Source organism: Notamacropus eugenii, chromosome 6 (genome assembly GCF_028372415.1).
Source record: "Notamacropus eugenii isolate mMacEug1 chromosome 6, mMacEug1.pri_v2, whole genome shotgun sequence".
NCBI lineage: Eukaryota > Metazoa > Chordata > Mammalia > Diprotodontia > Macropodidae > Notamacropus > Notamacropus eugenii.
In genome coordinates, this window is record NC_092877.1 from 106,187,568 (window position 1) to 106,204,821 (window position 17,254).

At 36.9% G+C, this 17,254-nt stretch overlaps 1 protein-coding gene across 2 annotated transcripts in view; it reads left to right on the plus strand.

Moving 5' to 3' along the window:
- The window catches only part of KIT (KIT proto-oncogene, receptor tyrosine kinase), a 98,940-nt gene that overhangs the window by 49,113 nt on the left and 32,573 nt on the right, over positions 1 to 17,254 (plus strand). For both annotated transcript variants that reach the window (XM_072620793.1, XM_072620794.1), the window contains exons 4-7: positions 130 to 266; positions 4,037 to 4,199; positions 9,222 to 9,411; positions 10,651 to 10,766. In XM_072620793.1, coding sequence (XP_072476894.1) covers positions 130 to 266; positions 4,037 to 4,199; positions 9,222 to 9,411; positions 10,651 to 10,766 — 606 coding nt within the window. The remainder of the gene's footprint in view (positions 1 to 129; positions 267 to 4,036; positions 4,200 to 9,221; positions 9,412 to 10,650; positions 10,767 to 17,254) is intronic.

The following is a 17,254-nucleotide window of genomic DNA, read 5'->3' on the forward strand; positions in this document are numbered from 1 at the left end:
AAAAAATAAAGTGGTTATGTGTTATCCTGTGGTTTAGTACATGTAGGATATTAAAATGGTGGGATTTTATCAGAACAGTCAACCCTGCCCCTAAGATTGCTGATTGAAACATATATCCCTTTCTTGCAGCCCCAAAGAGTGCCCCAGAAGTCAGCTTGCTCCAAACTAACTACCTTCTCAGGGAGGGGGAGACCTTTGAGGTCACATGCATGATTAAAGATGTGGCTAGCTCGGTGGTGTCCATGTGGATGAAAGACAACAAAAAGGTATGTTCATGATTGTATTTATCTTTTGGGCTCTTGTCTTGGTTATTTTATATATATATATATATGTATATATATATATAAAATTATATTTAATATATTATTGTATTTTAATATACCATATAGTATGTATTTTAATATATAAACATAAAATTATATATTTTAAACATAGAGGCTTTCACCCCAAATGTGGATTTCTTCCCGTTCATTCTTGCTTCTAAAAGAAAGTCTAAAAGATGAGATATTCTAGGGATATCACTCTGCCTATAAGTTTTCAGCTGATTAGACCACCTAAATGGAACAGAACTTTGAAGTTATTTTGTTAAGCTGAACATCGTTGCCCCCCTTATTTTATTACCTTCCAGAAAAGAGAAATTTCTGTTTATAAAGCTGCAAATACGGCATCTTCCGAAATGGTGTTTTTGTTTTGTTTGTGTGAAAAGTGAATGCCACGGGTATCATGTCTTTGAATGAACCTGATGTGAGATTTATGGGGAAAATGATTCAAGTACAAATGACTCATTACTGGGACATTATGACTGGCAACATGCAGATTTGCTATTCATCCAAGTTGTAGTTTCATTATTAAAGTGATGGAAGGAGATATGCCAAATATTCCCTTCCACAGTTAAACAATTGTCCTGTAGTTCCCCTATGTAAGGAATGGCCTATCCATTAAGAACCAACTGGCATTCAATTGCCAAATATTCCTTAGTAATTTTGCTTGAGGTTTTCCTGCTGTTTAACTGAGTGCTTTGTACCAAAACATTATTAACTAACCTTTCAGTTGACTTAATCCCTGGTTGGTCACCTTTCTAGGAATCTTTTCCCATACATTGGGTACGTGGGTCTTTTTGTTTTTTAAGTGACACATTAACACCAACTTATTGTATCTGAACATAGTTCCTTCATTAAAATTCCCTTTACCTTTAATAAACACATCTTGAGACTTAATAATTTTGTGGATAATGTCATGGCTACAACTTTTAACTGTTGAAGTTCTGTTCATGGCCCACGTCAGCGTTCTAAGAAATTAGAAGAGGGAGCGGTGAGGGAAAGAGAGAGAAGGAAAACTCTCCCCTCCCCTTCCTCATGCCCTATATGCCATAGGGTGATCCATGCTTGCTTTAAGAACTCTTTACCAGACAGGTAACCATGGTGATTAACACAATACAAAGTCATTATAAGGTATTCATGTAGACTTGTAATGATACCTTGCTAAATGAAGCATGCTGTTGACTAAGATGTTGATGTGAACCATGGCCTATGGCATTGGTTTGAATTAGCAGGGGCAGCAAGTTTAGTTCACACATCATATAATTTAATAAAGTAAAAGCATATATATGGATTGTCTACTAATCTTACAGAACACAATCCCATATTAATTGGCTTTCTATAATCCCCTGCTTCAACTGGGAAAAATTGAAATTATATGTGTATTTTAGCCTTTGTGTATAGAGAAAATTAGCCATTTTGAGACGTTCAAATCAAATTGCCTTGGGCAAATTTGTTCTGAATGCTGTTTCCCCAGAGCCCCGAATGCCATTCTCAATTAATCCACTGGTGCTGGTAGATAAAGCACTTAGCTGTGGGAGCTCTTTGGGGAAATCCCAATCTGCAGCAGCAAGGGTTAAGGAAAAGTGAATCATATGCAAACAGTATGTGACTTGCAGATGGGACTTCTGGCTTTGTGCCAGGGTTATCTATAAATCATTTATTGGCTTCATTTTGCTTAATTGTGGCTCCTTAATTGAGAGTGATCATATTTAGGAATAATCTTAGCATTCTTTTATTTTTATATTTTTCTCTACAGGAAAGACTTTTGCTGTTGATTTTACAGGTTGTTTTTTTTTTTTAAATAAAATATACTTTATAAGCTTCATAAGCAGTTTGGAATCGCATTGGTTTGATTGGATTTAAAGTTGAATATTCTTTTTTTAACCAGAGTCTTAGGCATCATTTACAACTCATTAAATCCTGATGAGTACTAACCCTGGAAAACCACATTGTTTATTCTCTGCTGTCCTCAAAATTACTTTTGACTGGGCCCTTAGCAATGGCATTTGGGCCTGGTAGTAATTTTTATATCATCTGTGGAGAGGAGTTGTTTATTTCTAGCAGTGACTTCTTGAATATCCCTGAATGACTTAAATTCCTGGTCGTGGAAATGGTTGGGGTTGCTTGTTGTAGGAAGTAGAAACCCAGGTATCAGAAGGCAGCCCTAGAGTTCTGTGTGTTCTCTTCTTGGTGACATTAACTCAGCCACAGGAAATGTCTGTCAAAGACTGAACTGGATAAAGGCTAATGTGAAAATGTCACTTGACCTTATATCTCTGCTTGCAAACCTTGTTTTTAAGGTCCCAGTTCTCAGTAGTTGATTACTGCCAGCGATTTAAACTAGACCCCTTAATATGGCAAAGGCTGATTTCCCAGAATCATGGAGCTAGGAGGATACCTTTAAAGTCATCTAACCCCACTTGCTCATTTTACAGATAAGAAAAGTGAGGCCCATACAGGGAAAGCTACTTGTCTGTGGTTGATTGGTAGTTAGTGGTAGGACAAGTGTCTCTTGATTTGGAAAAACTACTAACCATTCTTAGATCTTTTAATTGTAGCTGCACTGATCTCATTCTTGATGTGACTTGTAAATTAAATTTTGGGTGTTTTCAAGTAGTTTAATTTCTTCTGCTGGAAAAAGAATTGTAGCTGGGATCAATTTTTTTTTTTAATGATTCTTTCCAATGCCTGTCCATAAGGTAAAGATAAAAGACAGGATAGCGGCACCTGTGAAGTAATTTCACTGCTAATTCTCTTTAGCCAACTTTTTCAGATAATTTGGGATATTGCCTCACCAGATCTGGTTGGTATATCTCAGAATAATAAAAAAAAAATCCACATTTCTATAGTATTTTAAAGTTGGCAGACTATTTTTCTCACAACAGTCCCAAATAAACAATGTAGTAGAGAGGGAGAGAGAGACACACACAGAGAGACAGAGAGACAGAGGGAGAGAGGAGGTTAAGCTATGGCTGCCCAGCTAGTAAGTATCAGAAGTAGGAGTTAAATCCAGGTCCAGTGTGATTTTATTTGCATCATGAACGTTCCTTCAACTTTGGGCAGTATTCTACCAAATAAGACCTAGAGTTATTAGTTGTTCCAGAGCAGATGCAGATATCACTTAATGTGAAGGTGTTGAAAACCCAGCAGAATGCCTTTATAGCATTCTCTTTCATTTGGATGTGCCACTTTCCTCATCCCATATAATTTAGAGGATTTACGCATATTAACCTATCAGTCAAGCAATTAACAAGAATTTGTTAAGCTGTACTGAAGGCATCTGTACTACAAACCACCAGGTGCTTTAGGATACAAAGATAAATTACCCGCAAGAAGACTACATTCTACTGAAGAAGACAGATATATATCTATTTTATGTTCTATAGAGGATTGATTCACTGTCATAAAGGCTATAAATTTGATCTTTGTGGTATTTTGAGTTTTGGATTCCATATTTATTTGTAAGAAATGTACTCATATGCATTTTCCTTTCTCCTCTATAATGACATACTTTCAATATGGTATTGTAATATGAAGAGAGGTTCCAGTGACAGATTTGTCATGATGCCTTATTATTCCTTAAGCAACGTAGGACATGAATATTAATATGATGAAGTTAATTGTTGCTATTTTTAATTTATCTAAGAAAGATTTTGCATCTCTTTTAGATGTTAATCTTTGATTTTTTTTTCTTTCCCCTCTTCTCTAACCCATAGATTATCACACATACTCAAAGCAGGCATTCTGGTGACTATGCTTATGAACGTCAGGACATTTTGAAAATCAGTTCAGTGACAGTCAATGATTCTGGAGTTTTCATGTGTTTTGCCAATAATACGTTTGGACCTGCAAATGTCACAGCAACCTTAAAAGTAGTAGGTAAATATCTCATGTGGGAACATATAAATTATTATTTATGGTTGGAGATGAAATTGGGAGGTTGGTCCTTTTTTTTTCTAATCTAAAATAGAATGTTGAGCTTTTTCTTTGAAATCGACCATTGCGGGCATGTAACCTCTTTTTGCTACCACCCAGAGGCCAAACTACACCAATTAAAATTTTCTAAAAGGGTGTGTAAAGACATAAATAAGGTTGTTTCAGTTGAGACCTGGTTGTGGGTTGTGTGGGAAGTTTTTTTCCCCCTTATACAAGTCTTGGCCAAGTTTGCCAACATAACATTACACTTCCAATTTAGAAAAATCTTGTGCTTCGTTTGTGACTCTACTTTAGAAAAATTGAAGAGAATTTATCTACTGCAAAACCTAATGCTAGTGCCCTGGGACAGGCATTGAACTTTTTTGTCCCCCCACCCTCATGATAGTCAACAAGTATTTATTAAGTGCAGTATATGTTTAATAGGAAGATGGTAGTTGTAGCTTACCTCCTGGAAACCCCACCCCCACCCCAGGAGGACTTTGATACTGTGAAGACCAGAATTGGTTGGAAAAATGTAAGTGGAAAATATTTAAGAAAACAAATAAAAACACAATTGAACATGGATAATGTTAATATGTGGTTTTCTAAATCAATATTTGGCTCACAGGGATCCTCATGTACACTTCTCTGTTTGTCTTTGACATCACTGCGGTAGACTAATCTTTCTGGGAGGGCTACTGAGTTTGAAGGGGGTAGAGGAATAACTGAAATGAAGCATCCCAAACTGGGATATGATACCCTTTGGGAAAGGTGGAGGGCTAGGGTCAGGCAGAATTTGGACCTGTGATTTCATGAGTGTGGGGTGAAGAAACACTGACTGCAGATGGGTAGCACATTTCTAACTCACATTGAGTGCTTTCCCTAGGACACTGAGAGGTTAAGTGATTTAACCACAGTCAGGCTGCTCGTATACTTCAGAGGAAGGACTTCCTGACAAATATCTAGCCCTCCATCCGATAAACCACTCTGTCTCTTATGGTATTGTCTGTACAGTATCTTTATATTTTCTTGTTGACTTTTTAATATCGATCTCTAGGATAGTGGCTGGGCTTACCTTGCCATTCTCTACCATATAGAATGTGAGCTATAACTAATAATGTAATTAAATATTTAATTTGGAACTTGATTGGAAGTGCCCTATAGGTATAAGTAAGTTAACAGTGTGTCAATGCAGTGAAACATCTCTCATCTTCAGTTTGCACATGTGGTTTGCTAGGCATTTGTTGCACATAGGATGTGTGGTTTTTCGTGACCCCATTTGGGGGTTTTCTTAGCAGAGATCCTGGAGTAGTTTGCCATTTCCTTCTCCAGCTGATTTTACAGATGAGGAAACTGAGGCAAACAGGGTTAAGTGACTTGCCTAGGGTCACACAGCTAGTAAGTATCTGAAGTTGAATTTGAACTCGGGTCTTCATGACTCCCAGCCCTGCACTCTATCCCTCTGAGCCACCTAGCTGCCCAGGATGAATTTAGAGACCTAAGTAAAGGGATAAATTTAAATATATTTCTTAGTTTCTGAGAACATAACTTAGGTGGTAAGATTGGCTTTCTGTCTTACTTCATCATGAATTCATTCAGCTCTCATTTATTCTGTATTCTGTAGGGAAAAGAAAATAGACTTGGGGAATAAAGAAATTTAGCTTTCATCTCCTCTCTGCCACTAACTAGCTATGTGACTTGGCAATTAGTCTCTGGATCTCAGTTTACTCTTCCATGAAACCAGGTGGATTCTATTGAAGTTTCTCTTCTAACTAACTGGGATCTCCTTTTAGCTCTGTGGTACATAATAAGATCCTTGGCTCAAATGCCCTCCCCCCAACCTTCTCCCTCAAGCTAGATATATTGTTGGATCACTCCATTGACTTTCTATCCTTCTTAGGTTCTAGACTTGTACATTACACCTATTTTCTTTAATAGGAAGGCCATTAGAAAATCAGCCTCTGCTCTTGAGAGGGTTTAGGGAACTATTAAAAGGGGGAAAATGAGGGGTACAATTCAGTTTAAAATAGTTAACAGTTTCTCCTCCTCTCCTCTGTCTTCTCTACAAGCTTTAGCTACCATCGTCTTTATGATTTTTGCATTTAGGTGAGGTGTTAGACCAGTCAACCCCACTTTATGAATGTTTGTGGGTAACTGACATTCTGGTACCAGACGAATGCTGTTAACTTGGTTTGATGAAATAGTTTTACATAATTTGACTCAATGAGAAAGGTGCAGAGTTTAAAATAGCAGCAATCCCTTCTCACTCCACCTTCACCTCCACCCCCCCCAAAAGAGTCCAAATTTTTCCCTGTCATATTCAATATCAGAGACAACAAGGAAAAAGAACTTTCCTTGCAGCCAAGAAGACACATGTTCAAACTCCACCAGAGAAAAAAGACCGTGATATGGTGGGCTTAATCAGTCCCTCAGGGTTCTTTAAGATTGTAAGTTGGGGAAAAGGTAACAACCAACATTGATAGAGGGGATTGCATCTTCTGTGATATTTTCTATAGCAGTGATATCACAGGTCCAGAAAATTATCAGGCTTGTTTCAGAATCCTTCCCAGAATCTCAGTGTGTGTCATCTTTCATCAGTGCTGGTAGCACAGCGAAAGTCCCTTGCAGAGCATGCAGCAACCTGATGGATGTGGTGTTGTGTCTTATTCTGTTTTCACTTTTTAGTTTGTTCAATAAATGTTTTCTATGGCAGTGTTAGAGGTTTGTGGTATACTCTAGTTCAATTGCTGTTTTATAATTTGGCATCTTTTTCAATATCATAATGGAAAATACTTCATCAGATTGAACATAGAAGAGATACTTTGCTAACAATTATGGTGCCAGAATACAGAGACAGGAGACTATTTTGGCCCCAAACGTGATTGCAAGCCCTTTTATTAATTTGAATGGAAGGCCATGCTTTTTAAATATTAAACTTCATAAGTGCTAATTAGCTAAGTTGATTAGGGAGCATGTTGGTATGATATCAGCCTCAGAAAGCAATTAGTAAAACTGTTCTAAGCGCATCTTGGTATGTAATCGGATTTTTTTCCCCTAATCCATTCATCTGCTTCCAAGAATACAATGATGCATAACTGGAAGTGCATACAGCTTTGAAACCTGATGCCGGTTTTGTATGTTTTGTGGGTGGTTTTTGGTGGGGTGTGATTGGGCAAAGGGAGCTCTGGGTTGGAAAAGAGGGATCATTGTTCATTGATCAAGTCATTGATCAATTCATTAGCATGGGTATGAAAAAGATGCCAACCAGTTTCTAATACAGAGATCCCAGGTGTGTATCTTTGTAACAGCAGCCCATAAGGAATCATGTAATTCTGTTAATATTTTCATTTCCTTGGTAAGAAATGTGATGTATCTACAAGACAAAAAAAAAAAATTACACTGAGCATGTGAAAGAAGAAAGCAGGGGAAAGAACCGCAGGGGATTTAAGATAAGGCTGTTACTTAGAGAACCTAGGAGAAATCTTTAAAATGCAAATATTTTTGGCAGACACTTCTGGACATTTTGCCAAATAGCACTTTGAGTTATGAGCTTGAGAACCTGAGGAATTATCCATTTTCAAGAGAGTATTGTTACTTTAGAAATTAATTTAAATTAATTTAGGAAGTCATTGTCCAGTAGTTGACCAGAAGGTTTTCAATTACTTTGTAGTTTCCACTACGGTTTATGATGGAAATTGGGAAGTAAAGGGAAGCATTTAGGTGATTTATTAGGAGCTGACCCTTTCTAAGTCAATTCATCTTCTTCTTAACAGGTCTAAATGGTACAATAGGACAGAGTTTTTGGATCTTTTTATAAAAATATTCTTTAATCTTTATGAAATTTATAGGTGAGGGAGTTGGCTATTTCCTATGGAACTTTGCTCTTTATTTTTAAAATATTTGTTCTTCAATCACCTTGATTTCCTAATACATAAACGAGTCATCCTATAGTATAAAGAATAAAAAAAAGGAAAAAGAAAAGGGAGGAGAGAGGAAAGCAGTAAGCAGTTCACCAACAAGTTTAATTTCTGTAATGGGATAAAGCAAAGCTAATGCACATTTTGAAACAAATAAATTTTAAGATTTTAAAGTTTAACTTTAAGTTAAAATTAATTTTAACTCCTAGTACATATTTATTGAACTTTGCTTCACAAAGAACTGATCATCCCTAGATAAAGAATGTTACTTGAGGAGTGGGAAGTAGAGACCTAAGGTTCTCTGGACTCCATTTCTAAACTGATTTTTGTTAGATTAACAGACTGTTGTATATGGTAGCAAATTTCAAGTATAGTAAGATAGCCTTTGTTTCTTTTTGCTGTGTATCTGATAACTCGGCCCAGAAAAAATATTTGAAAATTTTTTAAATGCTCAATTATGGAACTGCAAATTTAGTCATTTATAGGGTTTTTTTTTCCAAAAATGTGTACATTTTTAACAGAATGATCAAATTATTTCCATGTCCCTTTCTAAATTCTTCTTCTTTGCCCCCTTCCACCTCGCCTCCCCCTTTACCCCCGTTCTTAGTATTTCTCTAGACTGGTGATGGTATTTTTACTTATTCACATAGTCATAATGGGTATTCTCTATTGTCATCTTGATTCTTTTCCAAGTCAATCTCAGGTAACTCACTTAACTATTTATCTTGGCAATCCAAAGGTAATGTAGTTTTCTTGTTATTGCATTAAGAAAGCTCCTTTGTGAAGTATGTACCCATATAAAATTTTGTATTTGTACTTGTGGATTTGTGTCTTCTCTCCAGGAATTGTGGTCTGATGAAGCTTAGGCTGTCTGTGTACCAAGCATCTTAGACAGTACCTTGTTCAAAATAGACTTAATTAATTATTTGATGAATGAATGAAGTGGTAAAAGAGTTTATTCATTAGGGCTTGAATTAATCTTTATGGAATGAGAATTCTGTCTGATGAATGCTTTGGGAAATATCATTGTTAACTTTTTCCCCCTGATTCTTTTCTTTGTTATCATTAGAAAGAGGATTCATTAACATTTTTCCCAAGATGAATACCACCATTTTTATAAATGATGGAGAAAACGTAGACTTAGTGGTTGAATATGAAGCATTTCCCAAACCCGAACAGCTTCAGTGGATATATATGAATGGAACAGTGTCTGACAAATGGGATGATTATACCAAACCGGGAAGTCACAGCACTATCAGGTAAAGCAAAGACGTCAGACTTGGAATTTGAAACATTGGAGAAAACTCTCCGAATATGCTTTGTTCTTACAGGGTGTGTGTCTCCTTCTATTATGCAGTGTGATTTATAAGCAAGGCACAGTCCTTTCCTTCAAAGAGGTCTACTATTTAATTGGGGATGTGGAGGAAGTAGGGAGCTAGCAGGTACACAGGTATCTTATTCTCTTTGACTGTCATTAAATGTCCTAAGAGAAGTTGAGAATTCTTGAGGAAATGGGGCTTTCTAGCCAATTGAGCTTTCTGTTTCACTTACAGTAAGCAGAAGACCCTTTCTGTTCAACTGTTGAAATTTCTTTTCAAAAAAGGCTAATATATTTTTCTGTTATTTGTAAGTAGTTTTTCGTGAGTAATGCTTCAAATGCTATGAAGATAGATCAGACCTCAAAGATCTTGGGTTCCTTTCAGAATTTTGAAGGTAGAGTACATTGGGTTGAATGACTTCAAAGTAAAATCTGGAAGCTGTATGTACATACTTTTTGCTTAAAACATCACACACACACCCCCTTATTAATCCCCACTTGATTTTTTTTCTTCTTCCTCCTGAGAGAAGGGCGCAGAAAAAATAATTAGGCGAAAGCAACAGACTTTTTGAGTTAATGACTCGTTATCAATAAATGTGTATCAGCATAATTGGAGGGAATAGAATTTTTGTAAATCAGTTTTATCCATTGCCTTGCGTTGTCATCTTGGTCTTTATCTTCATTCTATTTGATCAAAATTCAATGGGTTGTGATTTGTAATGCTTTAATTAAATTATCTATAAATGGACACTTTAGGAAAGCAAGAGAATCTTTTATTTTAGATGACGTTCCTTCTTGGTTACTTGAATAACATGTTGTCCATATTTTATACATATGTATTGCCTATAATGCAGGAAATCAATTGCTACCATTTTTGTAGCTTGTTTCCCCTACATTTATGGTTTCAGTAATTTATTCTAGCCATGCCCACAAAAATTTGATATACAAAATTGGTTTTTCCAAGATTTTGTTTGGTTTCAAGATCAGAAGTGTAAAATCCTAAATGATATTGGAATTCATGATTCCAAGCCCTAGACTAATGAAATTTCCTAGCGAGAAGACTCTCTAAACATTTTTAAGTATTTTCTCCAAGTGATTAAAATGGCACATTTCCAATTGGAGAGGATTAAAAAAAATGCATGATTCTATAGGTCTGTGATCATTTTTATTTTCTTTGTAGGTATATAAGTGAACTTCACCTTAACAGATTAAAGGGAACTGAAGGAGGCCCTTACACCTTTTCAGTGTCTAATTCGGATGTCAGCGCCTCTGTAACATTTAATGTTTACGTAAAGAGTAAGTAAAACTCAATGGTAAAAGTGACTTGTGTCCTTAACAGCTGAAGCATAAAATGTGCTCTGAAAATGTTTTGTGGTCATTGTGATCTTAACAAAAAGAATGTGGACTGGTGGCGAGAATCTATCACCTGGGAGAGTCCATTTTTTTTGGCACTGCTACTTATTATTGGATGACCTTGGAGGTGTTCCTCCATATTGGTTTGGTTTTTTTCCTTTTTCTTAAGATATCTTTAGGTGTGGTAGAAATTTTAAAAAATTCATCTCTTTGTTATTTATAATGGAAACTTAGTAGTTATGAAAGAAGTTGTAATATGATTTGCCTTTTAAATAGTATCTCAGTGTGAACCATTTGATATGCATCATATCTTTCAATATGGTAAATGGGATAGTGGAAGGAGGGCTGGCCTTGGGGTGGTCAGTCAGGACTCGGGTCTGATGCATAACTGACAGTGTGACCCTGGACAAGTTACTTAACCTCTGAATGTCCTTGGTCACTTTGAAAGACAGTAAGTTACTCAGGGATAGAGGGAGTTTCTGTGGTTGGAGTTCTCTGCTATGATTTGCACAGAGTATACATATACAAACCTAGCCAAGAAATCTAAAGGTAGGCTTTATTCTTGAAAGCACAAGTTTTGTGAGAACTTTGATTTTGGCTGCAAAATATGTCTGTCTAGGGTTTTATAACCTCACTTTAGTACTTGAGAAGATGGGTATTAAGATGCATACTTCTACCTAATGGAGACATTAGTTTCTTCGTATCTTCAGTGGTGATTTTCAAAACAATAATTTCCACAAAAGTAAATGAAATAACCCTGATATTGAAAACATCAGAGTGAGGCATAAAATAAGGAGATGATTGCCAAAGGTGTTGACCAGACTGCCATGATGGAAGAGATCCAATGCAGAATCCAGGATGGAGAGAGAATCCTGGTGAACTTAGTAGATTCACCCAAGAGCTTCTTTGCACTAATGACATTGTTCTAGCTGAATCAGAAGAACGGAAAATATTGGTAACCACTCAAGTAACCACTAAGAATTGAAAATGTATGTTACAGAGTAGGAAATGACAAGGCTTATAGTGGATGTTGGTATGCTACAACCTAAAACCAGTGAGGAACTTGAAAGAACAAGAATGAAAGATATTATCAGGGGAAGTAGAAGAGATGTTGGTTATATAGAAAGAGCAAGGCAGGTGGATGTCCAAGTGCTCCACGAATGCCGTGGTAATGTTAGGAGAAAATAAGGGTTCTTAGTACATTGAATTCACTCTATGGTGAAATTGTGGGAGGATGTGGTCATTGTGCAATCTGCATTGTTAGAAGGAACATCCAAATTGTAGAGATGAGAGATCCATTTGAGTAAAGCCCCCATAACTCTAGTGACAGATGTGGAGAAATGCATACAGTTGTCAAGCATGAAACAGATTTTGACCAGTGTCTTAATGGGTTACCATCTAAAAGGTCATTTAGAAGCCAGTAGGTAGTTTGGAACATATTGGAATAGTAATAATTCTCATTTTTGTCAATTCACTTTTCTCATAACAACCTTGCAAGGTAGCTTGTAGTTCAAGGATTGTCCCCATTTTACAGAAGAAGAAAGAGGCTTGTAAGAGGTTAAAACTTGTTGCTAGACTAGCTCAGCTGAGAATTGAGAACTTTGTGGGTTAGGGAACAGGAAATCCTTCTTAGGAGAGACTTAGGGAAGTCTCAGGTGCAGTGGTAAGGAGGCAAGGGGGAGGGTGAACTGGTTCTGGTGACTCCTTCAAAGGGACTGTATAGAGTTTGGGAGTGCCTGTAGATGTAATATCTGTAGTCCTATAATCTCAAAAACTGCGTGCTCTCTTAAAATCAAAGCAACTTGTTTGTAGTGGGTGTACTTGGATGTCAAATCTGCATGCTCTCAGAACTTCTTTCGCTGCTTTCTCCCTCTTTTGGGGTCAATCTTTCTTCTATTCATAACTTGGAGATACATTTCCTTTCTTTTTTTATTAATTTGTTTTCAGTTTTCTATAATCACTGCCATAAATTTGAGATTTTTCTCCCTCTACTTCCTCCCTCCTGAGATGGTGTGCAATCTTATATGGGTTCTACACATACATTCTTTTTTAAAAAATTATTTTATTTGTTTTCAGTGTTCTACAATTACTTCCATATAGTTTAGATTTTTTTTCCCTTCCTCCCTCCCCACACCTCTCTGAGACAGCATGCAATCTTATATAGGTTCTACACATACTTTCCTATTAAATATATTTTCACATTAGTCATGCTGCATAGAAGAATTAAAAGGAATGGGAGAAACCATGAGAAAAACCAAAATAAAGTATAACACAGCAGAAAATATTCTGCTTCATTCTGTGATCCAGTTCCATAGTTCTTTCTCTGGATGTGAATGGCATTTTGCCTCAAGAGACCATTTGGAATGTTTTAGGTTCTTGCATTGCTGTGAAGGGCTGAGTCTACCAGAAAAATTCCTCATGCACTGTGGTTGTTGCTGTGTATAGAGTTCTCCTGGTTCTGCTCCTTTCACTTAGCATCAGTTCATATAAATCCTTCCAGGCCTCTCTGAAGTCTTCCTGTTGATCATTTCTTACAGCACAACAGTATTCCATTACAGTTATATACCACAACTTGTTCAGCCATTCCCCAGTTGATGGGCATCCCCTCAATTTCCAGTTCTTGGCCACCACAAAGAAAGTTGCTATAAATATTTTTGTACATGTGGGACCCTTTCCTATTTTTATGATCTCTTGGGGATACAGTCCTAGAAGCGATGTGTGTGTTCGTCCTTTGTTGCCAAAGAAGACCATGCTACCAGTGAAATGGTGACATGACTTGCACTTGACTTTGTTTTGAGTGAGGGAGGGCTGTGCAGATCACCAGCCTCACTTCTCCTCCAGAGTCATCTGAATCCAGTGACCAGATATTCATCAGCATGACTGGAGATGACCCAGGATGAGGCAATTGGGGTTAAGTGACTTGCCCAAGATCACACAGCTAGTGAGTGTCAAGTGTCTGAGGTGAGCTTTGAACTCAGGTCCTCCTGACTCCTGCACTGGTGCTATATCCACCTAGCTGCCCCAACCTAACATGATATCCTTCACGTAGTAGTGGACTAACTCTCTAAGGTGCCTTCCAACCTAAAATCCTGATTTCTATGAATGATAAACAAGAGCCTTCAGGTTCAGTAAAGTATGAGAGCCTGAGCATACTTCGTGGCTTTGAAATGGCTTGTATTCATTTTGTCAGGTACTAAAGTGTCTGTCATCTTGGAGTAAGGAAGAAGGCAACTTCATCTTGAAAATGTAAATAGAATAAGATATACTACTTGAAACCTAGAAGTGCTATTGCTGGGTTAAAGGGTATGCACATTTTTGTAGCCCTTTGGGCATAGTTCCAAATTGCTCTTCAGAATGGTTAAATTAGCTCAAAGCTCCACCAACAACGAATTAGTGTTCCAACTCTCCCACATCTTCTCTAACATTTGTCATTTTCCTGTTTTGTCATGTTAGCCAATGTGATAGATATGATGATGGTACCTCAGAGTTGCTTTGATTTTCATCTCTCTAATAAATAGTGATTTAGAGCATTTTTTTCATGACTATGGAGAGTTTTAATTTCTTCCTCTGAAAACTGCCTGTTCATATCCTTTAAGCATTTATCAGTTGGGGAATGACTTGTATTCTTGTACATTTGACTCAATTCTCTATATATTTTAGAGAATATCACAGACACTAGTTGCAAAAATTCTTTCCTAGTTTTCTGCTTCCCTCCTGATCTTGGCTGCATCTGTGGGTTTGTAGATTTCCTTTCAAGGTGACAGGCAGCCCCCTTGTTGGACTCTACTTCCCCCAACCTCTCTCCTCCTCACCATGTGGACAGAGAAACTTAGTCTTTTCTGGATGGCAGCCCATTAATTTTCTGATTCAGATTTGAGAACAACACTGAAACTGACTTAAGGCGTTGTCCAGAGCTACAGTATTCAAGAGTGTAGAGGTAGCATTATTGTAGGAAATGGAGAGCTTTCTCCATCTTGGAATGTTTCCCAGTTCTTTACAAAGTGTGTAAAGTGTTTCATTTTTTAATTGGAAAGATATTTTTACTTGAGTTAAGGACATTGTGTTAGGAATAAGCCTTTTTTTTTTAAAGCTTCAAAGAGTTTTGTCCATTCTCTCATGTTTTTTATTTATGAATTTATTAATCAAGAAGAACTATTTTCATTCATTGTGTTATTTGAGTACAAATAAGCCCAGTTAAGAATCATCACTTTAGAGGGCTAGAAACATGATCATATTTAAGCTTGACATCTCATCTTATTCATGAAGAAACTGAGTCCTAGAGAGGGTAAGTCACTTGCCCAGGGTTCTAGGAGGGATGAGGGGAAAAATGTGTTGGCATTTAAAAAGTGATATAAGTAAACTAAATTTAAAATTTTTTTTCTTGATTTTTAAACATCAATTTCATTTCTAAATAGCTCCTTCTGCCTTTCCCTGCTTCTTCAGAGAGTCACTGCCTTGTACGAAAAATTAAGAAAGAAAAAAGAGTTTGCAATTCACTTTTCTCATAAGAACCTTGTAAGGTAGGTTGTAGTTCAACGATTGTCCCCATTCTACAGAAGAAGAAAGAGGTTTGTAGAGGTTAAAAGCTGTTGCTTAGACTAGCTCAGCTGAGAATTAAGAACTGTGGTTTAGGACACAAGAAATTCTTTTTAGGAGAGACTCAGGGAAGTCAACCAGTTGTGATAGTATATGCCATATTTCACACCTCTAGTCCACCATCTTTGAAAAGAAGATGGGAAATGCATGATGGCTAATCTTGGCTATTTTAATTATAGTGTTGCCAGTTTTAGACTTTCTTTTGTTGGTGGTATTAGTTCCAATTGTGTTAGTATAGATGTGTTATTTTTGTTTTGCTTACCAAACAGTCCTATTCAATGAATGGGTATTGCCTCACCCTAAGTGAGTAAGTACCTGCAAAGACCTTGGCCTAGAGGGGTCAAGGTCTCCAAGTGTATCCTGGGTCATCTCCAGTCATGCTGATGAATATCTGGTCACTGGATTCAGATGGCTCTGGAGGAGAAGTGAGGCTGGTGACCTGCACAGCCCTCTCTCACTCAAAACAAAGTCCAGTGCAAGTCATATCATCATTTCTCTGAGGGCATGGTCTTCTTCTGCAACAAAGGGTGAACACACATGCTTCACTTTGAAGTGTTTCATGTCAGACTTTCTTTTCTCCTCTCTACCAAACTTCATATACTCAATTGATCAGCATCTCTTTGCTTCCCATTTTTTTCCTTAAACCAAAAGAAAACCTGCCATTATAATAGCCAAAGCTGACCATGATACATTTCCCCTCTCTTCTTTACCTATTCTAAAAATAGAAGCCAAATTTTTAAATGATAATGATTAAGTGGCAAAATTTATATTGAACTTCTAAGATTTCACACAGTGCATTTTTGTTTTGATAGATTTACTTCTAAGAAATCTAGTGAAACTATAATTTGGGCTAATATTTGGATTCTAGAAAATCCTATTTATGTCTGGGAAGCCATTTATAAGTCTGGCTACTGATCATTGAAGAAGCTTTAAAAAATCCCTTATTAGCTTTAAATGAAATCCCTTTTCTTCTTTGGACTTTGGTTTCCTCATTTATATACTGAGCAAATTTCACTAGATCAACTCTGTTGCCCCTTCCTGCTCAAAATCTAGGCTCTAGACTCTGAATTTCCTTAGTTATTAGCATACTGTGTAAGTCAACATTTGATTTATAAGTCTGTTAGGTAACTGACAAGATTCAGACCCAGCTCTCCCTTGACTCCAAGACCTAACTATTTTGGGTTTCAAAATTACCTTTCAAAAAAGCACTCTAAGGCTTGAAATGCCTCTTTTCATTTGTTCCTCAAATTTGTTCCCAGTTCTTGAGGGAACTGGACTTCACACTATTAGATTGGCATATACCTAGTGTGGCTTAGCTTAATAATGCTCTGAGGTTTCAGGTCTTTTCTTGACTCTTAAGTTCAGTGGCTATTTTTACCACACCATGCTACCTCAATTAGTAGGTAATATCTAGGAGCTGCTGTGACATGAAGAAAAAATTATCATCTTTTAGACTTGGCTAATAAGCCAGATTGTCCTAAGCTGATGCTCAGAAGCCATCTATGAGCTGAAGTCAGCCTTTCTAATTTGGTAGATCCTGTCAAGAACTTGTGTCCCACTGGCATCACCTGGGGTTACCTGTAGTTTCGTAATAAGGGCCAATAAACTTATAGAAAGTAGGCTCTAAAGTGATTTCTTCCCAGTTATTTCTTGAACAATTTTATTCTATTTGCATCTCCTTTTACAGGCAGGGGAGAAGTGATACTTAGGTGAAATAACACCTTCTCCAAGATTTTCCAGGTAGCTTGTGGTGTATCCTATTGAAAGACTGATTCTCTGATTTGCCTCTATAGAAAAGCAAATTCTGGCTCTTTAAATATAGAATGTATATAATA